At 47.0% G+C, this 26829-nt stretch overlaps 1 protein-coding gene across 2 annotated transcripts in view; it reads right to left on the reverse strand.

Annotated features, from left to right (window-relative positions):
• Positions 1–26829, reverse strand: part of Atg16 (Autophagy-related 16) — a 95057-nt gene that overhangs the window by 13280 nt on the left and 54948 nt on the right. The window contains exons 8-13 of one of the 2 annotated variants that reach the window (XM_089546365.1): positions 25133–25336; positions 16161–16224; positions 14995–15100; positions 11505–11575; positions 9333–9404; positions 6328–6448 (exon numbers count right to left, since the gene is read on the reverse strand). In XM_089546365.1, the coding sequence (XP_089402491.1) occupies positions 6328–6448; positions 9333–9404; positions 11505–11575; positions 14995–15100; positions 16161–16224; positions 25133–25336 (638 nt within the window). The remainder of the gene's footprint in view (positions 1–6327; positions 6449–9332; positions 9405–11504; positions 11576–14994; positions 15101–16160; positions 16225–25132; positions 25337–26829) is intronic. The other variant, XM_089546366.1, reaches the window with a different exon arrangement.

The raw sequence follows: 26829 nt of genomic DNA on the forward strand, positions 1-26829 counted from the left end.
TTAAGCAATGCGCCACTGCCCCGGCAGGTGGCTGTTTCAAACACAGCCACCGGTGGGGTTTGCGAGACCAAGGATGCTCATCTCGAGCAACCTCTCACAGCCAATCATCAATTCAACTGCCACCAGCCATGGTCGGCAGTTTGCTCACAATCCGGTGGGCAGGTTGTCATGTTCGGAAGGAGGCACAATCGAGATTTTCTGCTCACAAAGCCAACAACAACATCGACGGTGCCGGATTTTCGGCATAATAGGAGTCTTCATAACGGGAGTCCTAACACTACCGCAATAGTAACGTTACCACAGCATTCGCCTGCAGCACAAAAGCTGGCAAAAGGTGCACCCATGCCAGATGCATACTGTCCTGCAGCCATGCACGGCCTGCTCAGCGTCCCCAGACATAGCCTGTTTCTTGTCAAAGCTGCAGGGGGAAGGTGCTTGAAGCCCATAAACAATTAACATGAATGAACTATTCCTGTAACCAGCAACAAAATAACCGGACTGGAAAGACGTTCCACTGGGCTAGTTGGTAAAGATTCATGGTGACACACAGCGCAAAAGACGGGGAAATAAAGCAAATAAAGCCTTTAGTTGCGAGTCAGCGCTTGTCCTGTGTCTTTCTTACTCTGGTTCCTCGTCTTTTGCGCTGTGTGTCACCATAAAATAACCGGACATTAAACTAAGGTATGCTCGATTTCTGCAATGCCTTCAACAGCACAGTGAGTGAGCAGAAAAGCAAGCCACGCAAGAACCGCCTTGTACCAATGACTACGAGTGAAGTGCCGTTCTGAACCTTTGAAAAAATGACCAGCAGAGTAAGGTAAGCATCAGGCTACTCTACTTCAATTCTGATCTGGAACAAGTTGGGGCGACGTGACAGCAGCCAATAAAGAGCTCTACCAAACACTTTTGTTCAGACGGTTCCCATCTATTGTATCATCAAAATTTAAATGTTTTTTCTCAGTAATATGTTTGGCGGGCACCTGCTAATTTGTCTTAAAGGAACAGTGAGGACCACTTTATCCAACTACTGTTAACGTTAAGAGATCAGAAGCGGGCGGAGTGGGTGAGGAAACAAACGCGGGTGTACGACATCCTAGCTGAAATGGGCTTCAACAGAGCATGTAATGCGAAGGCAATGCACTGATGGCCATCGTGAGCCGCCATTGTGCACTTGTGGGCTGGAAAATGAAGTTCAGCACCAAGTGGCCCATCAGTGCTTCTAGCCATGACCTGACTGGCAGCAATCCCCTCATATCAGACCACTACCATCAGAGATGTGTGTATGCATGGAAGCAGCCCCGCCTGTGAAGGAAGGGGTGAAGTTGAGGCCCACATGCACCGCTGCGGTTGTTTAGCGGTAATTGCTCTGATTGGTCTCAATTTTCGTTAGAACCCAGAAACTGCCACAGAAGACAAGAAAAAAATTGGCTGTGGCTTAGCTAAGGTTAAGCCCGGATATCTCAAAGCGAAAAGCTCTCGCTGCTTTTCAGCCAACTCCCAAGCTACCACTTCTGGATCGATGTTTCGGCGCCGTCCGGCTGTTGCTTCTTCTTCTCCTTCCATGCGAGTGTCTGCGCCTGTTCTATGGGCAAGCGCGCCTTATACACCCCTCCTTCCGAATGCGCACTGAGCACGGCTGCGGCGAAAGGTCAAACGGTGGCGAGGATGGGCGCCACCGCCGCTCACGCATTCTCGCAACGCCTAGCGAAAAAACCTTCTCCTCTTGGGACGGCAGCGGCGACCGCTTGACAGCGGCGAAGGGTAAACGGTGGCGAGGAGGAGAAGCGGCGACGCTCAGACGACGGAGTCAGCGCGCAGAGGCGACAACGGCTGCGGCAGCAGCAGCCACCTGCCCTCCGCGTGACGTCGCTCGGTTTTGAGCATGCGCAAGCTGTGGCAAAGTGTGGCTCACGCGAAGTGCGGTGTTGACGAGCCTAGTGAAGCTTTTCGCTTCAAAATGTCTGACAGAAACGTCCGGCTTGAAGCCAGCTTATGCAAACGCACCGCGTACAATGCAGCACGTGTCCTGGGGCACCTAATGGCGCGGTTTCATTTCCACACCTTTGCAGTTCGCAACGGTGTTTGGTGGTTGAGGCCCACCACAAGGCCAACAGTCTGGTGAAACCGATATGCAGGAACTAAGCGGGCTACGTGTATTTGTGAACACTGCATTTTTGGCAGCTTTCCATAACCGGCGCTTTGCCTTAGGTGTAGTGAGAAAGCGTGGAACGGTCTGCCCTGACTGCGTTTCAGCTCAGTTTGCTGCTCTGCTGTGCATTTCACGAGCTGTCTTTGGGCATTTTGCCAGCAATGCTTTGCCTCACCATGAACTGACTGCTGACGTCACTACCCTGTAAAAAGGTATCTGGCCAACTTACAATGCTCTGTGACAGCATTCAATAAACTCCTCTCTCATGTGAGCATTACAACAACCAGTGATATTAGAACCTTTTCTCTCAAAGCAACTGTTATTCAAGGAATTTTAAACAAAGTACAGTCAAAACTCGATTTAACGAAGGTATCCTAATTCCCCCTCAGACGCCCATAGGGTTCAGTGCTTTGACTAACCCGAAATAACGAAACCGATTCCGTGATCTGTCCCGATTTAACGAACCTTTTTTCGAGAAATAGAGGTGAAAAAGTGTTAATTTTTGGTCTATTTTGTAGACAGCACCCCAAAATTTATTGATTGCGAGTCAGCGGTAACAGCGCGAAGCATCTTCGGCCCGCCGCTTTTTTCAAACTGCGCGGCGCAAAACGAGTTTTAATTTTGAGTCGAGCTCACAAGATGGCGCCAGCAGTGCCACATTTCATAGATGGCGCTGTTGCAGTTTGCGTGTTTTTTTTGTGTGTGTGTTTGTGTGTTGTGCTCTGTGTTCGCTCTTGTGCGGATATTTCCCCGTGCCTTTGAACGCACGTCTTTGTCAAGCTCAGCTTGTTAGGCCTCCATCAGTCTAGCCTTGCTATCGTGAACGCGGACATGGTGTGTGCGAGCAAGCACGCCGCTAACCCTCCTGATTAGCAGATGGAGCCCTGCAAGAAACGAAAAAGGCTTACCCTGGACGAGAAAGCGGACATAATTCGTGCTGTGACAAGTGGACAGAAGAAATGTGAAGTGGCTGCAGCACATGGCATTCCAGTGAGTACTCTCTCCACAATACTGAAAGGGAAAGATGACATCCTCCGCCCCACTTCGTCGAGGAATCTCTCGTGCAAAAAAACGCTGAAGACTACTCCTCAAAGCAAAATGGAAGAGGCCCTCTTCGCCTGGTTTATGAATTTGCGGGCGAAGAATATTCCCTTGAGTGGAGACCTGCTCCAACAAAAAGCTCGCTCTTTCGCGTGCTTGCTGGGCGACAACGAGTTCAAGGCAAGTCCCGGCTGGCTGTCGCGCTTCAAAGAACGACACGGCATCGTCGGGAAAGTGCTCAGCGGTGAAGCGAGCAGCGTAAGCATGGCTGTAGTCGGCAACTGGCAGTCTGAAAACGTGCCCGACATTCTGGGAAAATATGCCCCCAGAGACGTCTACAACGCCGACGAGAGCGGTCTATTCTACCAAATGCTGCCTAAAAAAACACTCGCCCTGAAGGGGTAGGCGTGCCACGGCGGCAAACACAGCAAACAAAGGCTGACTCTCTTGCTGTGCGTCAACATGGACGGCACCGACAAACGAGACCCGCTTGTCATCGGAAAGAGTGCGAGGCCGCGCTGTTTTAAAGGCACCAAAAAGCTTCCTGTGAAGTACGTTGCCAATTCAAAGGCTTGGATGTCGCGTGCCATTTTCGCTACATGGCTGAAGGAATTTGACAGACACATGTGTTGCCAGAAAAGGAAAGTGTGCCTGTTGCTGGATAACTGCACGGCCCACTACGTTGCAGAGGTCGAGCTGACCAGCGTGGAGGTCCGCTACTTCCCCACAAACGCAACGTCCGTGGTTCAGCCCTTGGATCAAGGGATAATTAATAGCGTGAAGTGCGCATACAAGCGTCAAGTCGTCGACAGAGTTCTCCTCAACCTGGAGCTGAAGCGCGAGACGAAAATAGATATTTTTATGGCGGTTGAGATGGTGGCGGCGGCTTGGAGAGCATTGAGGCCATCGATAATTGTCAACTGCTTCAGGACTGCTGGTTTCGGTACACTATGCCCTGAAACTGCTGAAGCTGGTCTGGACTGCGCGAGCGCCGTGCACGAGGATGAAGATGCCTGGGAACACCTTCGCTCAGTGGATGAGGTGCCCACAGGCATAAGTTTCTCAGACTACGTGAACGCCGACGCAAACGCAGTCACAACGGAAGTTTTGACTGGTGCCGATATGTTGCGGCTTGTAGGAAGTGTGGAGGGAGTGAAGGCTGAAGACGCTGCCGACGACCCTGCAGGTGCCGAAGCTCTCGTGCCGACACCAGGTCAGGTGATGGATGCTCTCGATCTGCTGCGACATTTTGCCGGCGCACACGAGGGGACGGAAGACGCTACGAGAAATCGGTGCGGCCGTTGCTCACAAAGCGCACGCAGGCAAATATCACCGACTTCTTTGGCGGAAAATAAATTTGTAGTCCCCTCGGGCCTTTCTTGTTGAGTAAGAATTTTTATTGTTTCTTTTCATATGCGCTAGCGGCGCCGGTCGTTTCCGCGGTCCGCAGCTTCATTTTGGGAGCATTTACGTTTCACAAATATGATGCTGCGGTAGCTTTCTGGATGCCGCCATACTATATAATCGAATGTACCGAATTATGTGCCCAAGAAATGCCTCATTCAATTTAACGAAGTTCTCGATTTAACAAAATAATTCACGGCTCCCCTCAACTTCGTTAAATCGAGTTTTAACTGTAGTATTTACTACTGCATGATTCCAGCTTCCTTACTTAATGCCTGGTAGGCCTTAGAGCTATAACGAATTACTGTGCTGATGATGGGTGAATGCAAAATTTATTGGCAACATCTGTTTCTTTTCATAGCTGTGTTTTGTGGAAACCTGCTTCTTTTTATTTCAAACTACCTGCATTGTACTGATGACTGAAATTAGTCTATTCAATTTGCAGCCAATTTATTATTCCTGTTTGCTCCGCCCCCAAAAGTTTGCTATTCCCACATGTCCAATAAATTTGTTTTTTTTTTCTGGCCATATTTCGCAGAAAATTTCATCTGTAACTTAACTTAGAAGTATTAGAAAAATATATGAAAAATAATCAATTTGATTCACATTCAATTTTCAATATTTGAATTCGCTTCTCACCTAAAATTTTTCTATGTGTGCAGCCCTAGTTTTGCGCTTTTCCTGTTTTGAAATTGACAAAAGCTCCATTTTTGGTGAGAGCAGATTTTTTTTTTTTATTAGAATGTGGTACCCTATTGATACAGGCCCACTTCTATTCATTCTCAGTGTCCTTTTAAAACAAGGGCCGCTGCAAAACTTGGTATGCATGGTACCTGTGTTTCCATGTACACAGAGAAACTGAGCAGGAAAATGCCACTTTCGTGTAAGGTTTGACCTATGTCAAAATCTTAAAAAAAGAAGTGTAGCCCTTACACGAGCATCAGTAAGTGTGTCTTGTTTTGTTTGCGTTGGGATCTTCATCATGGTGTCTCTACTATGAACTCTCCATCCATGTCTGGTACATGACAGTTTAGGAAAAAGCAATGAAACACTAACTCAGGACACTCCATGCCCCGTGGCCAGAATATGCACACTGCGAAGGTGGGATGGCGTCCTGAACGGACCTTCTTCAAAACTGACGCACTACAGACACATCATCATCATCATCATCAGCCTGACTACGCCCACTGCAGGGCAAAGGCCTCTCCCATGTCCCTCCAGTTAACCCTGTCCTTCGTCAGTTGCGGCCACCGTATTCCCCCAAATTTCTTAATCTCATCCACCCACCTAACTCTCTGCCGCCCCCTGCTACGCTTGCCTTCTCTTGGAATCCACTCCGTTCGTTACCCTTAGGGACTAGCGGTTATCTTGCCTTCGCATTACATGCCCTGCCAAAACCCACTTCTTCCCCATGATTTCAACTAGGATGTCATTAACCCGCGTTTGTTCCCCCACCCGCTCCGCCCGCTTCCAATCTCTTAAAGTTACACCTGTCATTTTTCTTTCCACAGACACAAGAGAGAGATTAAAAGTGCTCACGGAGAGCATTCTACACGCACGCAGCATGGTTAGCTCTTTCTTCGGGGTGCTTTCCAGTCACAGACACATACCAAACATACCGCTGTGAGAAACACTGGGCTCATGAGGAGCCCACCCACTCCACCAAAGGCAGGCTCTGCACCCTGCCACGCATGTTCGAAGAGGACACACACAATAGGGAAGGGGATGCTCACAGGCCCGGCTGCGGAGGTCCCAGATCTTGAGTGTCCGGTCGTGGCTGCCTGATGCCACCCGGCCTGTGTCGCCCAGGAACTTGGCCGCCAGGACCTTGCGGCTGTGGCCCGTCAGTGTGTGCTGCACAGTGCAAGTGGGGCCCCAATGCACTCCACAGGAGCAGAACAGCCAAAGCTGGTTGGTAGGTGCTCATCCCCCCCCCCCCAACACTCATCACCATGTCCTTGATTTATAGTCAGCCAATGGTCACACTGACAGCGATAAAAACAAGCGAGGGACTCCTTGCTTTTCAGGTGAGCAGCCAACTTAACTGCCTTCAATGGCAACCAGTCGAAGAATTCTGATGCACCACCCTTGCAATACTCCTACTTGGTGAGGTAGAAGGCCATGTACTTCAGCTGCTTTGTCATAGTCAGAGCAGTGTGCGAGGAGCTTGCAACATGGCAGCAACAGGTAGTGACAATGACAAGCACCACCAGTGTTGGCAGAGCACAATGACAGCCACACTAAACACCTAAATGCCTCCTCTGCTAGCACCAACAGGAAAACGTGGTGAATGAAAGAGAGTGGCACTGCTACTGCCCGACAGTCGACAATCATGGTGATCCTTGCTCCCCTTTCTGGTGCCACATTAACTGCGTGTGCCCAGCTGCCTCTGCATAATCGAGTGTTGGCAGCCATTCAAGAGTACACCTGTAAGCTAGAATTGTGCAGGCAGTCTAACTAACCCAAATTAAGCAGGCTCCAATCATTACCCTTTGATTGCACTGCCTGTGCATCAACACAGCTTCAGCCTTTACTTTTCAAGACCATGTCACCAATCACCTTCAGTGCTAAATAATATTCGCTGTTTTGTTTGCTCATTTCATTAAAATCTCACCCCTTATGTAATACCCCCGACACAAGGGGGCCTTTAAGAAAAATAAACTGAACTGAACTGAACTGTGCATGGCTTCGACTTTGTTTTACCCTCACGAAAGTAAATTAGCATGGTTTAAAACTGGAGTCTGTGGTTAAAGAGCTAAACAGCAGGGAAATGGCTGCAAGGGTAAAGCTGTCATCAGCGCGCATGTGTGCTTCTAGTGAAGACAGAGAGCTGGCCCCTGGAGTCGGAAGCCATGCCACAGTGTGTTTGTGCAGCAGCTGATGGTAGCGGGTGCCCCGGAGCCACCCCTGCATGGTCCCAGACCCAGTGGCACTTCCAATCCACGTAGCTCATGGGATTCACAGGAGCACATCCAATGCAGGAGGTGTCTTTTCCAGCTGCCCCATACCAAGTGCCCAGATTCATTCTGGCTCATCTCTTGCTTTGTAGCCGCACTTTCTGGACTGCCACGAACTTGCCAGTTTATTCACCGTGGCTGCAGAAACCACCGTACTGTGCCCAGTGGTGCAGTAAGAAGCCCCAGCAGGGACGGCAGCTGCTGCAGTCAGCATCAAGGAGTGGCGGGGAGAGAGAGAGAGCCCTGCCACACTCCCGCACTGGTCAACCCCCACCTGCTGCTTGCACTGACCCTTGCCCACTCAGTTTTGCCAACCATACAACTTGCCACGGAGACAGTCTCCTGCACATACTTGGTATAGCTTTTGAGGAAGCAGAAAAGGCTGCAAAACGAGGAGAAAATGGTGTAGAGAGCCATACAAGAGATGTGCAGGTAAGACCAACAACTCGAAGATGAGCATGCCGCTCCGCCACGCAGTCACTGCATCAGCCCTGCACTTTTAGCTTTCAGAGACCTCACAGTAAAAATGAAACTTCTTCCTGTCACCCAACAATGCAGCCAGTCGTGCTTCCCGAACATGGATGGTCGTTCTCAGCAGCATTTAAATGAGCCAACACCTGACGCACAGGGCCATCGAAAAACTGTTTGTTTATTTTAAACTCAGTTTTCTCAAAACAAGATTTTCTGTTACGTAGGTACCATTATTTTCGAAATGACAATAGATATCAAGCTGATTTTTTCTGTGCATACTGTACATATATGTGGCAATTTACTGTACCAAAATTATCAGCATGCAAATAACAATGTTTATTTTAAAATAAAAATATGTACAAAATTTGGTCAAAATTAGTGGGTAGAAAGTAATAAAATCACTAATAATTTCGTTTATTGTGTACTAAAATAATTTTGGTACAGCGGCTAGAAGATGAAATTCTGAACAAAATGAAGTAAATATCTTGCCACTTCCTTTATTAGTTGCTGAGAAAAGTGCACCACAATATGTCCCTAAATACATGGGAAAGATGGGGCTTACCCTGTCCCGTTAAGGGTATGACGCATAGCTAATGGGTCAATGTCCATATATGCAGAATTTGTCTTTCTCCACTTAACGTTCACAGATCCCTGGGAGTGCTCATACCACTCCTGGCGAAGTGGTGCACCACTGCCCTGGGACGGCAAGTGCTGCCACCTGCAGGACCTTTGCGATGCAGTTGTCCCGAGCAAACTCACGTGGCCAATCATTAATTCAACAGTCACTTGACAGGTTGCACGAGGATGCCATCTTTTATGGGTACCATCAAATGCTATTGCAAGCATGCAGAGAGAGAGAGAGAGAAAGAGACGGGTTTTTCGCTCAATGGGGCAAGTAAGGCTTAAAAAAAAAAGAATGTGTTCATTACAATAACCTGCATAACAAAGTGTATCAATGGGACATATTTCAAGCTGTGTTGCCATTAGTAATTAGGGCCTTAACCAACATATGTTAAAAAAAAACAACTGCAAAGCGCACAGAGCAATACCTTCAACAACACACATCAAAGACATACGCTTGAAGTTTAAAGTTCTTTATAACAATGGCTGTTTACATTGGTACGTAGAACCGTTTACCATAAAAAAAGAGCCCAATTCTCAAAGACGCACACAATCTCGGGCTTGTGTTTGTATGGTGAACAAGTGCAGACAGATGTTTCTTATGTGTAGAGATCGCGCTGTGCATGAAGGTGGCAGAGAGTCACAGAGATGAGATGCAAGACCAAGTGGGAAAGGGTGTGGCCGCTCACCCTCAGCCTCTGGTCACTGAGCGTCCACACCCGGCTGGAGAAGTCATTAGAAGCAGCCAGGACCAGGTTCTCCTGCGAGCCATTGGGCGGCAGAAAGGGGCAGCACAGCCGTCACGCATTGCACACAACGGCAAGGTGAGACTCACAGCTAACGAAGCCAATCACTTGACAGTCGCTTTGAGACAATCGCTCCATATGCACTCCCGATGAGAGTATGTTCTAGCACAGTACAAACCTCCAAGCTTGCACAAGACACACTTTCAACAATTTGGGAGGCTAACGAGAGTCTTGCAACAAATAGTGCAATGCAAGATTGCGGAGACCAAATGTTTTAGGGAAATCCCCCAAGGTGGAGTAGATTTGTAATAAGGGAGTAATTACTCATTGACGTCCACCCGAGCGCAGCCATACAATAACTCAAAGTGGGAACAGTGTTGACCAAATGTTTTAGGGGAATCCCCCAAGGTGGAGTAGATTTGTAAAAATCTACTCCACCTTGGGGGATTCCCCTAAAACATTTGGTCAACACTGTCCCCACTTCGAGTTATTGATCAATTCGCTCTCGCCCTACCATAAGCTTGCCGTCCTGATTAGCTCAATTGGTAGAGCGACTACTCCGGTGAAGCGGTGGCCCCGGTTTCGAACCCCGGACCAGGACAAATTTTTCTTTAACTGCGAAGTTTCTGAGAAAGCTGTATAGCTTTCCTTTGTAGCCGTATGGCTGCACTTGGGTGGACGTCAACAAGTAATTACTCCCTTTTTACAAGATTGCGGAGCACGACAACTGGCAGCTATGAGAGGTAGCCATAGGTGAGTGAAACAGAACAAACCTCGAAAATTCTGGCACAATGATGATAATGCTTTGAAATTCCCAACGGTGGGCATGCAAATGAAGGGATTGCAAAAAGCCGTCATTTCCACACAGTTTTTCGCTTGTACGCAGACGAAAACTGCCTATTTTTTCATCAATTAAATTTGCTGTGGGGCGAAACAGTTTCAGGAAGTTTTTCTGTAGCCATCTGACTTTGATCTTCAGATGATTCAGACCTTTTTTCCGCCCCTTGAGATTTTTACACTACTGTGAAACCAGCGCATTGATAGCTTTTTTTTTACCATACTTGCGTAAACAAACTTATCACCGTCTTTCACCATATATCTTTTTTTGCGTGTGCTAAAGCATTTATATACCTATATTTGCACTGAAAAATTGATCCAAAATATTATTTGGATGCATAGATACCAATATAGCAAATTGAATTTAGTTCTTGTTTAAAGTATTAAGGTGCACTTCTGGTAATTCAAACTTACCGATAACTCAAACAAAAATCTCTTCTCGCTTGAAGTTTGATTTAACGAGAGTCTACTGTATTTCCTGAATTATGGTGACACCAAGATTAGTATGAATTTTGCTTCTCAACGTATGTGCATGAGCCTCACAGCTATTTTTCTTACTCAGCCACTCTTAATTTGAGAGCTAGCCTAATCAGCTGCAAGGAATTAACCCGACACAACTTTATATGCTTAAAAGACAGCCACAAAATCAAGCCCTGAGGAATGAAGACATTTGCAATCTGGTGTACACTACTGAACACTGCTGCACTGTCCACGAGTAGACGCTGTCACACACTGCAAACCAGAGCACCCCAGTGCTTCCTGTGGTTTTATAGTAAACTGCAAGATATTTGCAACCTACTCCAAAACATCAGAATTTTTAGGAAAAAAGTTTTGGTTTGAGCTATCTTGTAGTTTACTAACGATTATCAAACCCAACTAGACAGGCAATTCTGTTGAAACATTTAGTTTCCAGCAGTTTTTTTAAACAATAGATGCAATATAAGCCATCCATTGCCAATTCGCCACTTTAATGAATTTCCAAATTTAAAAGCTGTCATGTGTCTTCAGTGATGAAAAGCAATATGAATGGTAAACTTGACAAACAATACACTACCCTTCTACCAGGGTGCGACAGCTACCAACAACACTGTATCATTACAATGTCCACACAAGTGTCGACAGTTTACTTTTCTTTTGAACATTGGTCTTATGGTTCAAAGGACCATTACGAAATCGGGGAGCTCTGTTACGGCAACATGAAGGCAATGAATGCTGAGCACTGAGACCCGAAGAAGTGTCCATCCAGCATGCCATCCACAGAAGAAGAGATTGGCTCACCTCAGTGTCCATGTCGAGGGACATGATGGTGGCATTGCTCCCACCCAGGGTGCCCCTCAGCAGAGCCTGGTCTGCACAAGAGACAAGAACAGGGGAGAGGTGAACACCGCCTCTGGTACGGCCTGTGCGGCATTTGTGCGCTGCATGTGATTTCAACTCAAAAATAAAAGTCCAATTCATTACTTTCACAACACTAAACACCAATGGCTAGTTTGTACAAAGTGTCACAATCATTGGAAATTGCGACATCCAAATACAGTGAAAGCTCGTTAATTCGACCCCCGTTAATTCGGCAAATCGGATAATTCGACGCGCGCGCGAGGTCCCTACAATTATACATAGGAGTCTATGGGGCGAAACTCTCGTTAATTCGAACAAATTCTGCCGTGCGTCGGTTAATTCGACTTCACTCCGCAGCCCGCCAAGCCGGTGTGCCGAGAGCAAAAAGAAAAAAAACACTGCCATGAGCGGCGCTACTGTACGGCTGATAGGCCATCCCTATGGTCATATCATCCATCCATCGGTCCATCCATCCGAGGAAGCGAGTTAGCGGCGGCCGAAGCGGCTGGCGTCTTTTTTTTTTTTTTGTGCTTTGTTTTGTCGCAGCAGTCGCTATCGCGGTTATTTACGGCGCCTTTTTTGGTAAATGCGCGCTTTGTCAGCGTGTTTACTGCGCTACTTGTTGTTGCTGTTTTGTTGCGACTGAGAGAAGGGTGAAAGGAAATCGCAAGGGATTGCCTACTGGCTCAGCCACCACCGCTGCCATGTGCAGATAGAGGAGAGTTAAAAGATCAGAGAAAAAGATAAGACACCCGTCCACAGTCCCCGTGCAGATAAGAGGAGAGTTAAAAGATCAGAGGAAAGATAAGACGGGCGTCCCACTGGGCGTTTACATGAGCCCGACAAAAGTCGGGTTAAGCAGGCTGTCGGGCCGAGAACCGGTTGTCGGGCTCATGTATACGCTAGGGGGTCGAGCAAAGGGACCGTCGAGTCGAGCTGGGCCAGCCCGACTGCAGGGGGTGGGTTGGCTCTGCCCGACCCGGCTGGAAGGAGCATGTATACGCTGCCGCATCGGCTTAGCGCCTCCTCTCCTGCCTCCTCTCCGGTCTGGCTGGCGCTGTGCAGGAACTCGGAGCACTCGGCGCGCGCGCTCTTTCTTAACGGCCTGTGCATGAGGGGCAGTTGCTATCTACCGCCGCAACTCTCCGGGGGCTGGTTCGGTTACTTTGCACATATTGCTGAACGGCTGCTCCGAGTACTGAAGAAGAACTTGACGACCATATCTTATGCAGCCACTGCTATCGGCACGCAAAGCAGGGAACTAGTAGATGGATCTCAAAACATTGAAGTCGGCATGCAATGATGGCGCATAGTATTAGCGAATAGGGCTGTATCATTTGCGTCTAGCAGGAATAAAAGTGAGGCAAGATATTACAGGGCGAAGCCACGGTTAGGAAAACATTTATTTTCATCTTCAGGGCTGGCACAATCTCTGTTCATACTTGGAAATGTATGAATAAAATAATAGCACTTGCCGTTTGAAAACATTCGAAGTATCTGTGCCATCTGTTCTCACTGCGTGAAACACACCAGATCAGAAAGATCCTTTGCTCTTTGGAACTCCGATATCGTTTCACATACTTAGAAGGACTGAAAACAATAACAGGCGCTGCTTGTAATGACCTATACAACATTGTTGTGCGGCTCGCAGTTCAAGGGATGTCAGTTACAGCCTTAAATGCTTTCGCGTTGGCTTGTGGATGAAACCAGATGGCTTGTCATCTTGGTTTGTCAATTTCTTTGTGTAGTTGACGAGAAAAATTCGGAGAAACTTCTCAGAAATGAGGTGTGTTAAGCATTTGGTGTGGCTTCTGTCAACCCATTCCGGGCAGCATAGGACGGGTGAATCTTCTAGATGTGGTTCAATGATTAGTTACAAGACTTTGAGAATTTCCATCGTGGGAGATACTTGACCGCCTTTTCAAAAAAAAAAAAAAAAACGCCTGAATCACTAGAAACCCCGGCTTTGGATAGTGGTTTTCACCATGATTTGTTTTCTCGGCACCTGCTCAGGCCGTAAGAAGAGAGCGAGAAAGCGCGCGCGTCGAGACCGGCCGTGCTGGGAGATATTTTTTTCCGGCAGCGGAGACACCCATTAGAAATCAAAGCGAGCCGCTGCCGGCCTCGAAGACAGCGCGCACGTGAACGGACGAACCAACCGGCCGGAAAGAGCAGCAGCGGGAAAGGGAACTTTTCGTCTGGGCATCTTTCCTCCTCTAGCATGCGTGTAGTTTGCGTGCTCGACGCTAGGGGTAGCGACGGTCTCTGCCCGACAGAAAACCGGTTCATGTATACGCGGTAGGGTCGGTCTGGTCAGCCCGACATCTGGCGCACCCCGACCCGACCCGCAATGTCGGGCTCCATGTATACGAGGCTCCAGTCCCAGCAACAACTCCGTCCCCGCGGACGCTGGTTGAAAAAACAGATAAGCGGGGAGCGGCGCTCCCTTCACCTCCTCCCCGCGCTGCTTTCCGGTGGGTAGCGCGCAGGGCCTGCGCGCCTCGCCTTCGTGTCCTGTCAGCTGACCGAGGATGAAATAATTGAAGTGACAGGCGCTGACAACGACGACGATTTACGATTGTGAGCAGTTGCCCCAAATGCCGAAGTGCACGGTGAAAGAAGCCGCAGAAGCCTTGTCCGTGCGGGAGGACTTCTGTGAACAAATCCCTGACGGCGCGGCGCGTGTGCCGCGGAGCACCTGGCAGCTGTTAGAGCTATCGTAGTCGCTCAAATTCGCTCGAAAAAGCGGACGGTGATTACAGATTTCCTTGCCAAATAAAGGTATACGTCCTGTTGCGGCAAACATTGTTTTTTGTTGTTCATTCGATAATTCGACATTCGGATAATTCGACAATTTTTCGTGGTCCCGTCAGTGTCGAATTAACGAGCTTTTACTGTAGTGTCAGGACTTGCAAAATCAACACCTGAGAGATTATGGAATCATCTCCAGTGCTGAAGATGCACATTAGAAAAAAACATCCGCATTATTAACTGGTGGTGAACTCTGCATGCCTGAAAATAGTGAGAGACGCGCTACTAAGATCAATGTTTTAAGCCATATTATTACCGGCATTCACTAGTTGGCATGCAAAAGCATCCTATCTGCGATATGAAGGACGCTAAATTTGCCTTAAACAAAGACAGCATTGCTTGGTGCAGCACATTCTCAGAAAAACACTAAAGTTGCTATGTATATAACTGTGCACATAATGCCTTGAAGGGTTAAAAAAAAAAGTAGGCAGCAAAGTGATTGCATTCTTCCGTAAACTTCATAACAACAAGGCTTGAGTGTTCCAGAATCTTTTTTTCCTAGTTTTGGGAGAAAACAGTGAGAATGCAGCATCAGGAATGTTTCCGAGATTAAAATCATATTTTGTTTTTTCTAAAAGACGAACTGGTGATCGGCAAAGCAGTGGCACAGCCTCCTCACCCCTGGTGAACTCCCAGATCTTCACCTTGCGGTCACCGCCACCAGTGCAGAGGATGCGGCCGGACGGAGAGAACTGCACCGCATTCACCTCCCCATCGTGCGCCTCCTGCACACAGCCACACACCTGCCTTCGAGAGCTGTGCCACAGAGTAGGCATACTCGCAAAGCGTATTTTCACCAAACTCTACTCGGAAAAACACCACCACCACCATCATCATCATCAGCCTGACTACGCCCACTGCAGGGCAAAGGCCTCGCCCATGTCTCTCCAATTAACAATGTCCTTCGCCAGCTGCAACCCCCGTATCCCTGCAAACTTCTTAACCTCATCGGCCTACCTAACTTTCTGCCGCCCCCTGCTACGCTTGCCTTCCCTTGGAATCCACTCCGTTACACTTAAGGACCACCGGTTATATTGCCTTCGCATTGCATGCCCTGCTCAAGCCCACTTCTTCCTCTTGATTTCAACTAGGATGTCATTAATGCGCGTTTGTTCCCTCACCCACTCCGGCCGCTTCCGATCTCTTAACGTTACACCTATCATTTTTCTTTCCATAGCTCGCTGCGTTGTCCTTTACTTAAGCTGAACCCTTTTCGTTAGCCTCCAGGTTTCTGAACCCGTAGGTGAGTACCGGTGAGATACAGCTGTTGTATACTTTTCTCCTGAGGGATATTGGCAAACTGCCATTCATGATCTAAGAGAGCCTGCCACATACGCTCCACCCCATTCTTATTCTTCTAGTTATTTCCCTCTCATGATCCTGAGACTCATGATCCATGCTAAAAGCTAAACATTTGGAACATAGGATATAAAACATCAAAATATTCATAAGCAAGAACTATGCCAAATGGGGCCAGATCTTGCGTAATACTATTTCTGACAACTGAAAAGAGCTTGAAACAGCATGAGGCAGCAAACCTAAAACAGTCAGCCTGAGAAAGACTGAGTCAGGCGGGGCTCTCCCCACACCATGCACAACGGAGATACCATGCACACACGTTCTAAGAATGGCTACCCAACCACCTGGACTACAATGAAGCATGCTTGTTTCTGGCTGCTCAGGCACAGATTTGACCCCCTCCCACCCCACCCTAGGTTGCTTGTGGAATTTCATCCCGCAACTACTGCTCTTAAAGATAAAGGGGGGAAGCGCCCTGCAACGTACGTATTTGAGCAGGAGCCGGTTGGGTATGAATGACTGGAGGCTCAGCGGTGGCACTGACCGGGTGCTGGAAAGGAAGAAGAAGAACAGACACCATGCAGAGTTGGGACCCACCTCTCATTTGGTTTGAAACAAAGAGCACCAATATGACTGGGCCAAGACTGCCCTCAAGATGCAGCCAGTTTAGAACTGGACCAAATGAGCACTGTTGCATTCAAACTTCCACTTCACACTTATCACCACTCCCCAGCGTGAGGAGGGCCTTAGGCACTGCAGGCTGAACTCAACAAGAACAACACATCAGTGCTGAAGACACATACCAGCAAGCCTATAGTTTAGTTAAGCTCTCTTCAATCATGATGCCACTGCGAGGATCGTACTAGAAGCAATGGCAAATGAATTTTTCTTCGCCAACTTGGGAACAACCAAGACTTCTTTGAAAACAGCCACGAAAGCACACCACTGGACAGAGCCCCTGTCCAGATTCAAAACATTGACCAAACTGTACACTTGCGAATAACATCCAGCCGGGGCATGCAACAGAAGGGCACTCGCCACAGGAGAAATGGAGAAGCACTCCACAACCAGCACATAAGAAAGGTGTTTGCTTGGAATACTAGGCAAAATTCCTGGCGGCCATTTTCACAGCTGGCAAAGATTCGTTGGAAGTTGATTTCTCATGGGTGTAAAAAAGCTTCACCATAATGTTTACACAAGACTGCCCCTCTTTGATTCTTCACTGTGATTGGCACATGCACTGGCGTAGCAAGGGAAGCTCCGCACATAAACCAGGCAGAGCGACACCTCTGACCTGTGTCTTATGCACCAGATCAAACTTCACATCCTCCACATCATGCATGGGGACATTTGTGCAACACTGCCCCTTTGCCCACAGCAAACTCCACTGTTAACTAGTGTTATGACCTTACTGGGCACTGTGAGGCCCGGGCATGAGAAGAGCACAGTGTGAAACAGCAAAAGAGAACAAAACACAGCACAAAAAAAAAAGAAAAGTAAAGGAAAACGCAAATAATGAACGAGCACAGACAATGAAACAATGCAAAATGGTACGGCCAAACATGGCGACTTGCAAAGTCAATGGACTGTGCACAATAAAAAAATTAACCATTCACATTATTTCTAAAAAAAGACTAAAGAGTACAAAAACACATTACTCCTAGCAAAGTATGGGGTAAGAAAGAGTGAGAGATGTGTCGGGTTCTTGATGACAAGTACAGTGCAGGGTTTCAAGGGACAAACTGAAGTTAGGCTGCATCAACAGGTTACTGCACTGTCACAACAAAAATGTTACTTCAAGTAGAAAAGGTCACAATCGCCAACAGCCTTTGCAAGCAAACTGCGGTGCATCAAGGCAGGTTTTGCACAAAGAAGATAAGCTGCACTGCCATTCACTTCAAAATGTTGCCCACAGGCTAACCAAAAATTTGGTTTGGTTTATTGGGGTTTATCGTCCAAAAGTGACTCAGGCTATGAGGGACGCCGTAGTGAAGGGCTCCGGAAATTTCGACCACGTGGGGTCCTTTAACATGCACTGACATCGCACAGCACACGGGTCTCTATAATTTCGCCTTCATCGAAATTCAGCTGCCGCGGCCGGGATCGAACCCGCGTCTTTTGGGCCAGCAGCCGAGCGCCGTAACCACTGAGCCACCGCGGCGGGGCCGCTAACCAAAAATTGAAAAATCACAAATTGTAAAGGGACACTGTGGACAACTCCATTCAATTATTGTTCCAAGTAAAAATTTTATTCCCTGCCTCTTTCCAGCTATGCTAACGTTTGTCTGGCAGCAAAATATGCATTTATAGGCGATAAAATTGGATTTAAGAATCTTCCCATCAGTCGATTCAAACTCATGATGTCCTCAAGCGAAAACGACGACTTGCCGCCATTTTGAAGCAAATAGCAGTGGAGCGTAGCTTCTGGGATCTGAGGGAAAAAAAAAATAAAGACGAATGCCAGCACTGCGTGGCCATTGTTTTGCACGATATTGGTATATGACTAAAGTGCTATATCAGGTGTATTCTGTGCATTGTGCATGTCTACAAGGCATGAATGAAGCACAGTAGATAAATGACACAGTTTACTACAGCCATTCTATGCATGCATATCAGTCCAGGTTCCACTTAAAGATTACAAGGCCTGTCTTGGGATCAGTAAAGTAGTTAGACACGCATGAAACATTGCAATTCACAGATTCTCTGGCTTCCTGCTATTTCCACAGATTCTGTGGACACTTGGGCAGACTGCCCCCAACCTGGTCGGCAGCAGATTGCCGCCTGCCAGAGGGACCAACGGCTTTATTCGTGAATGTGGGCTTCAGTGCTAGCACAGTAAAGTCTGTGCGGATGCATGTATTTGACTTGCGAAATCGGCTAGCGGTGGTGAACCCTGTGCTTCATTTCTTGGTCTTTTCTAAGGCCTAAAGAAAGCTCCGTTTCCAGTAGTACAAGTGGTTTCTTTAGGATTTGAACGTGGCACCTTAAACTCCTATTTGCCCTCAGTGTCCCTTTAGTATCCCATTTCATGGTGATCGCACACTAATCACAAATTTTAAAGTCTCGAATTCATGAAGATCGCAACTTTTAAAATTAAATTTTCTTAACATCAAATGATTCTTTTGCTGCCAGAAAAACATCAACAGTCATACAATAGAGAGGCATGCAATAGACCAATTTCGCAAAGCCTACTGCTACGTCCGAGTCATGCTATGTCCCAGAATTATTGATTCATGACTATGACTACGCATACTTTGTATAAACTCTATACACCTTCATTACGTTTTGCAAAGTTCTGAGTCATGATACCTTGCAGAATGACTACAAGACATGCCTTTCATAGGTCATAGCACATTACATTCGTTTCATCATTCATGACCATACATGTCATGTGTAGTGAGATCGTACATCGATGAAATGCATCATCCAATTTTTGTGGCATAGATGGCAGAGGACGGCTGTTGTGCTCATGGAATAAGGCACAAACTCCACTAGGCTGCACTGCTCCCTTGGCTGAAATGATTCCCCTGTATTTTAAAAAAAAAAAAGACGCACAGCTTTCTTTTAGGCTTTTTGAAGTTCATTTATGTTAGTGTTCGTATGCAGATGCCAGATTAATACTACAAGCATATTCTAACCTAAGCCTTACTAAAGTTCCAGTATAAACTTTTCGCCAGGTGGCATACCTTTGAGTTCACAGACACTAAGTGAAGCTTTCACAGGGTAGAAGATCAAGTGTTGAAAACGTGTGCATTGCGGCCTAAGTTTTGAATTACCATTAAACCCACATACAGTGTAATCTTGCTAATTTGAACTGACACTTTGTTACCATCAACATGAACATGAGGCGTATTATTGTGGTGTAAGGGGCCATATTTAACCCACTTTTTTGGTTTTCCTTTAAGTGCCTAGAAACAAGCACAGGGCACACTTCATCCCAATGTGTAAGGTCGTCACAGCTCAAGAATGAAAAGAATATCTTTTTATACAGTTTGTAGTATTGTCACTTGATGAGAGCGGGACCAAGAGCAGTTTGAGTTAGCACTACTCGAAGTTTGGCACGTGTGTGCTTTTGCCTGGACACAGTCAGCTCTCCTTCTCAGACACGCCTTGCAACATCCTCTTTTACCCGTTTTTGACATCCATACCTCTATATTCAAAAGAAAAATTAGTACTATATGTTCGCCAGTACTTACAGCCAGCAGACAACCCACATGTGGCTTCAACTGCTACTGAGCTGCCAGCTAATCAATGGGTACACATTCAGGCAGCGAAGATATGTTGGAGCACTGGGGAACAAAAACGTTGCACTGCCTAGGCACTAACAACCACCTCCTGCACAGTTAGTCAAGAAAAGGTTTAGGTTTTACAGGTTTAACGTCCCAAAGCGACCCAGGCTATGAGAGACGCCGTAGTGAAGGGCTCCGGATAATTTCGACCACCTGGGGTTCTTTAACATGCACCGACATCGCACAGTACACGGGCTGCTAGAATTTTGCCTCCATCGAATTTCGGCCACAGCAGCCCGTCTTTAGGGCCAGCAGCCAAGCACCATAACCACTGAGCCAACGCAGCAGACAACTGCTGGCGCTTCACAAGCACACGTCAACTACAAGGGTGAAACATGCCACATCCTGCGCTGCATCCAGTGCTTTGCACCTTGTCACAAATAAAACTAATGGTTTCAATGCGCAGAGACACAGGTTCAAGGAGAACCTAGATGGCACTCACATTTAGAATAAATATTTTATCACATTGCCCTAAAAAAATATTGATGACAATGGTAGTTCATATATCTTTATACGATTTTTTTGTTTCCAAACTGAGCAAATATTCAATATTGGAAAGTATTTTTTTCTTCATACTAGTGTTCAAAATTTTCGCTAATATATTTTTGCTTCACAGTTAACAATGCAAAGGTATAACAAATCAAAGGTAAACAATGTTACGCAATAGAAATGGCATGACAAAAAGGGAGAGACTGAAAGCAAATACTTGCACTGTTTCCACACTCTGTGCTTTACTTTTTTGCACTGCACTCTGTTTACCTGAAAAGCCAGTAAATAAACAACGCTTTGATCAGCACAGCCAGTGTGCACCGACTCTAATGACGTGGCCTACATCACCAGTTTACATCAATGCTCAACACTTTGCTTACAGAACGCCAACATCAAAGATATTCAACCTCTCCCAAATACTGCTTGTCTTAGGTAGAATTCTGTTACTGGGGTGGTGCTAAGTGAAATTTCATCATCAATTTCATGCTGAAACTCACACCTGCAAAAAATTATTTTAATTTGCCATATGCCCCCTTTTGATAACGAAGGCAAAGCCTGAGATAGGACACCATACAGGGCAGAGCAATATGAAGCAATAAGGGAGACAAGAGAAAGAAGCTGGAGCATGCACAAGATTGTGTGCCGACCCCATGCAGCACAGATTTTCCGAGCCACAGCAGCCCAACACAAGACATCCAGTGCTGCCACTAAATTGAACACATCATACACATTTTGCACCCTAATGTGGCTAACCACATGAAATACCAAACACAGATGCAAAATTTATGGAAGTATAAAATGCATGGAAGTGTGTCCGTGGCACACTGACACAGTAAAAAACACCACCTGAAGATGAGCAAAGCAAGAAAAACTTCCAACAGAGAGGCAATCAAAGCTCCAAGAAAAGATGTAAATAGCAAAGCACTCACAAGTAGGTGGGATATATTCAAGAAAACTTTGTGCAGAATAACACAAGACGGAGGGAGAAACACGTACACACACACGAGCGCAAACTTGCAACTGTATTCTCGGAAACGATACATCGCCTCAAGAAGCAGGAAGGGCGCAAGCATACAATAATCAGTACAACACGTGTGGTAGCACATTGGTACAGCAAATACAGCATCAGTGATAGGCACAAGACAATTCATACCCAGCGGAAATTCCCAGAAAGCAGGAACTAGAAACTTGATTTTCTTCGCGACCGGTAACCTGCTTTCTTGTTCCTGCTTTCTGGGCATTTCCGCTGGGTATGAATTGTCTTGTGCCTATCACTGATGCTGTATTTGCTGTACCAATGTGCTACCACACGTGTTGTACTGAGTATTGTATGCTTGCGCCCTTCCTGCTTCTTGAGGCGATGTATCGTTTCTGAGAATACAGTTGCAAGTTTGCGCTCGAGTGTGTGTACGTGTTTCTCCCTCCGCATTGTGTCATTCTGCGCAAAGTTTTCCTGAATATGTCACTACGCCAACTGGCCCAACGTTCTGCTCTACTAGGTGGGATAGAATGTCAATTTTTAGGCAGCAAAATTTATGGCACAAACATGTTTCCTGATTTTGCACACATTTCCTTCCTTCACCTCTAAACTCAGAACAAGTGTCCCTGGGCTACTGCTCTGTTTCCCTTTCTTTTGGTCAACCAGAGCTCTTTTGTCTCGTGAAACTTCCAGTAGGGTCCATGTATTAAACAACAGTGGTCTGATTAAGCCAAAATTCCAGGGTTAACTGACTGTCACAATGCTTGCAGTCAGTAACAGAAACTCGAAGATAGACATTTCATCAGAACTGCCTGTCTGGTTGTTGTTGATAACTTATAGTGAACTCCAACCAAAACTTTTTTTTGGTTGCAGATGTGTCACAGTTTACTGAACCTAATGCAAACTGTGTCCAAGTTACAAACTCTGAGATTCTTAATAAACACACAGCAGCCTGGCAACAGAATCGCTGAAACAGATACAGTAACAAAAATTCATAAAAATAACAGTCCGAGAGATAAATTAAGAGAGAAAATAAAGAGAAGAAAGAAACGCTCTACACAAGATAATGGCGACAGCTTTTATTGACTATTTCCAGATGGCACCGCCACCTGTAAGTCCCCACAAAGTGTACTCTGGGACTGGTTACTTTTTGAAATACAGTTTCTACCACTGGTATGATCCAAGAGGTTTTTTCGTCACCAGGAAGTTGCGACCAATGCCAGAGGAGTACAAGGATCAAAAATGAAAAATTAGTAAATAGAGACCCTGGTCCAAAGATGCCATTCTCATTTAATGAAGCTTGATCCATTCTTAGTATCTAAACTTCACTTACTAAGAATCAACGGTTCACGCAGCCTAATTGGGAATTATGTCCCTGCATTTGTTTTATGCATGACAAGCATCCAATACGAATTCCCTATCCAGCTCCTGTTTGGATTTGTAATACTGCTATAAATGCACTCCAGTTCACTAATGCTATGCAGCCATTTTTATTTCATTCCAAAAAAGTTATGCACCACCTAGCTCATGTACAAGTTTTGCTAAACTATCCTAGAATAGCAAAGAACAAAAAATAAAAGTTCACAAAAGTAAGAATGAACAAAAGCCACTCAGGGAAGTAGATAAACAAAGATTCCTGACGCAGGAGAACCAGTTGTGCACGGCTAACTTTTAGGAGCATGGTCTCCACTTTGCGTCACTCTTGTGTGACAATAAAAAGTGACATTAGATGGCAGCCCATGGCCAAGGTGCAGCAGGACTATGGGGCTCTACTTCAGCGCAAGCATCGGCTGAAGCAGATGCGCACTGCTGTGTTTCAAGGGCCGTGCACCATTTGAGCACCACACACAAGAGCGCAAACTGGGCTCAACTAACAAACAAACATCACAAAGTACAGGGCAACAACATGAGAGCGACATCTGTTAGAGGAGTATGAGGGTTAGCCACAGCATGATTTCACCCAAGTGGGTCTGTTAGCGCTACCAGCCGAGCCCTGCAGCATACTGAAGAGCATGTTATCAGAAAGTGCACATGAAGTAAACTAGTATACAATCCCTTGAGAGACTCAAAGCACATATCAATCAGCTGTAGCAACGCCAGCGGCTGTGGCTCTCAGCTGCAACGAAATGTGCGCCGACAGTAAATAAATGCCTGAATGTCCGCACAAACCCATGATCGGCTTTTCTGAATTTAAAACAGAACACACTCAAGAACAGAACTATGTACAGACAGAAGCAACATGAAAGGGAACATGCAAGCCCAAGGCAATGCGGGCTGATCGTGCATGCATGTGGCCTTACAACAAATTGGAGGCTCACCCCTCTGCAAAGCACGACGAAGGGCGCCTCCAATTTTTCGGAACAGTACCTTTACTTCTGAAAGCGGGAAGTGCACCAAACGAGCATTTTAGCGTGCATAGCTTCCGCACAGTTTTCAAAAGCAGCTGGGATGAAAGCACGACAGGGTGCACCTCCGAGGTTTAGAACCGCCAGTCGTGCGATCAGCCTGCATTGCCACAGGCTTGCACGTTCCCTTTCCCACTGCTCCTACTTATACTAACGAAATTACTGTCATCCTATGTGTGAAAAAAGAACTGTGCTAATTTATTAGCAAGAAAGAACCAAATTTTTGGATGCCGCTTTTGAGTGTAGCTACTATGCAACCGCAGCCACAACTCGGCTGCTTTAATGCTTCGAGTGAACTGACGTGCCTCCCAGACTGACAGTGCCCCAGCCCTGTCCGCAGTGCTCAAGGCTGCACAGCGAAAAATGAAGCCACTGAACTGAACGTGTTTCAACAGCAATGCCCGCCCCACTATCTCTGTGGCTGGTGCATCGATGCTACGCATTGCAGCTGAGTGTCACATCCATGGGCCCAGCTATGTGGCAGGTTTACAGGAAACAAGTGTGCCATGTTTGTTGCCCCCCTGTAGAGCATGGCACCACTCTCCACAAAATCCCTGCCTCAAGCCCTCCAGCACCATAACTGGGGGCCTTTTTAGCCACACTCTTAAAGAAGAAAATGAGATGGCATTTAGTTTGCCCGCTATGGTGTAAACAATGAATGTCTAATGCTCTTCTTGAGATTTTCCTGCCAAACCTCCAGTTGGAACCGGTTCCATTGGCCTTATATAGTATGCATGAGTCATCACCTCCTAGAGTGTTCAAGTACCTTCCATCAGATTATCCTAAGGAATTATCCTAATCCCACACACTAATCCACGTTAATCCACCCACCAATCCCCAATTGTCAGCCTTAATCCATTTTAGGGAGTGGGCCGACCTCCAAAACTCTTGGGGTCCCTTGGAATTTTTTCAGGTGCACCAACATCCAAATTTTGGAGGTCCTCAGATTTTCAAATTAGGTGGTGCCCTATGATTGGTCACGTGGTTGTGATGTCACGACCTTCTTGACCAATCAGGGAATTTTGTGAGAGAGAAGCCGGAAATTTTTTGCGAGACGGCAAACTAAATGCTATCGCATTAAAATGAAAACAGGAACCACAGTACAACCACAGCACTTGCAGCACAAGAGAACAGACGGCTGCTGCTAACAGGTTTCCTGGATGTTTAAGTGCGGGTGCAACCGACTGTTGTTAGGACACTTGTCACGGGACTGTCACAGACACACACCAGGAGCTGCAGCAGCATCCCCCGGTGGAGACGATACAGAGTGGCCGCTCGAGACTGCCCACAACTCACCGGTTGGACTTTCGGACTTGTTTTGTCTCGGGCCGATCACCGTCTGTGCCCCTGATGGGCAAGTGTGGTGCGGGGGGCAGCATCCGTGCAGGGTCACGCCTTGACCTTCGGCGTGAGCCCGCTGGGGGAGGGAGCCACAAGGAGGAGGAGGAGGGGGCGCCGCACAGGGGCGACCAGCGGCACGTTGCTCGGCCACCCAAGGCGCTGTGCTGACCGGGAGGGGGACACGTTTGACTGCAACTGCTGCCCAAGGGGCTGCCACCACCCTTTCACATAAGCTACAGTGAGGAAACTGACTGGGAAGGTGGAAACTCATCACCATCAGCAGCAGTACCGGCAGCAGACTTACTATGCATGTCCACTGCACATGAAGGGCCTCCCCCATGCCTCCCCAACAAACCCTGTCCTGTTGTGCCAGCTGCGGCCACCTTATCCCCACAAACTCCACAATCTCATCTGCCCACCTAAATTTCTGCTGCCTCCTGCTACGCTTGCCTTCTCTTGCAATCTATTCCGTCACCCCAAGGGACCATCCATCATCTTCTCTTTGCATTACATGCCCTGACCATGCCCACTTCTTCTAGGGGTGTGCCAAACAAACAAACCACCTCCTGATATGCTTGCCTTCTCTTGCAATCTATTCTGCCACCCAAACAGACAATCCATCATCTTCCCTTTGCATTACATGCCCTGACCATGCCCACTTCTTCTTCTAGGGGTGTGCCAAACAAACAAACCACCTCCTGCTATGCTTGCCTTCTCTTGCAATCTATTCTGCCACCCCAAGGGACCATCCGTCATCTTCCCTTTACATTACATGCCCTGACCATGCCCACTTCTTCTTCTAGGGGTGTGCCAAACAAACAAACCACCTCCTGCTATGCTTGCCTTCTCTTGCAATCTATTCTGCCACCCAAACAGACAATCCATCATCTTCCCTTTGCATTACATGCCCTGACCACGCCCACTTCTTCTAGGGGTGTGCCAAACAAACAAACCACCTCCTGCTATGCTTGCCTTCTCTTGCAATCTATTCTGCCACCCAAACAGACAATCCATCATCTTCCCTTTGCATTACATGCCCTGACCATGCCCACTTCTTCTAGGGGTGTGCCAAACAAACAAACCACTTCCTGCTATGCTTGCCTTCTCTTGCAATCTATTCTGCCACCCAAACAGACAATCCATCATCTTCCCTTTGCATTACATGCCCTGACCATGCCCACTTCTTCTTCTAGGGGTGTGCCAAACAAACAAACCACCTCCTGCTATGCTTGCCTTCTCTTGCAATCTATTCTGCCACCCATACAGACAATCCATCATCTTCCCTTTACATTACATGCCCTGACCATGCCCACTTCTTCTTCTAGGGGTGTGCCAAACAAACAAACCACTTCCTGCTATGCTTGCCTTCTCTTGCAATCTATTCTGCCACCCAAACAGACAATCCATCATCTTCCCTTTGCATTACATGCCCTGACCATGCCCACTTCTTCTTCTAGGGGTGTGCCAAACAAACAAACCACCTCCTGCTATGCTTGCCTTCTCTTGCAATCTATTCTGCCACCCAAACAGACAATCCATCATCTTCCCTTTGCATTACATGCCCTGACCATGCCCACTTCTTCTTCTAGGGGTGTGCCAAACAAACAAACCACCTCCTGCTATGCTTGCCTTCTCTTGCAATCTATTCTGCC

The sequence above is a fragment of the Amblyomma mixtum genome, chromosome 5 (genome assembly GCF_055824585.1).
Source record: "Amblyomma mixtum isolate Tamu chromosome 5, ASM5582458v1, whole genome shotgun sequence".
Classification (NCBI taxonomy): Eukaryota; Metazoa; Arthropoda; class Arachnida; order Ixodida; family Ixodidae; genus Amblyomma; species Amblyomma mixtum.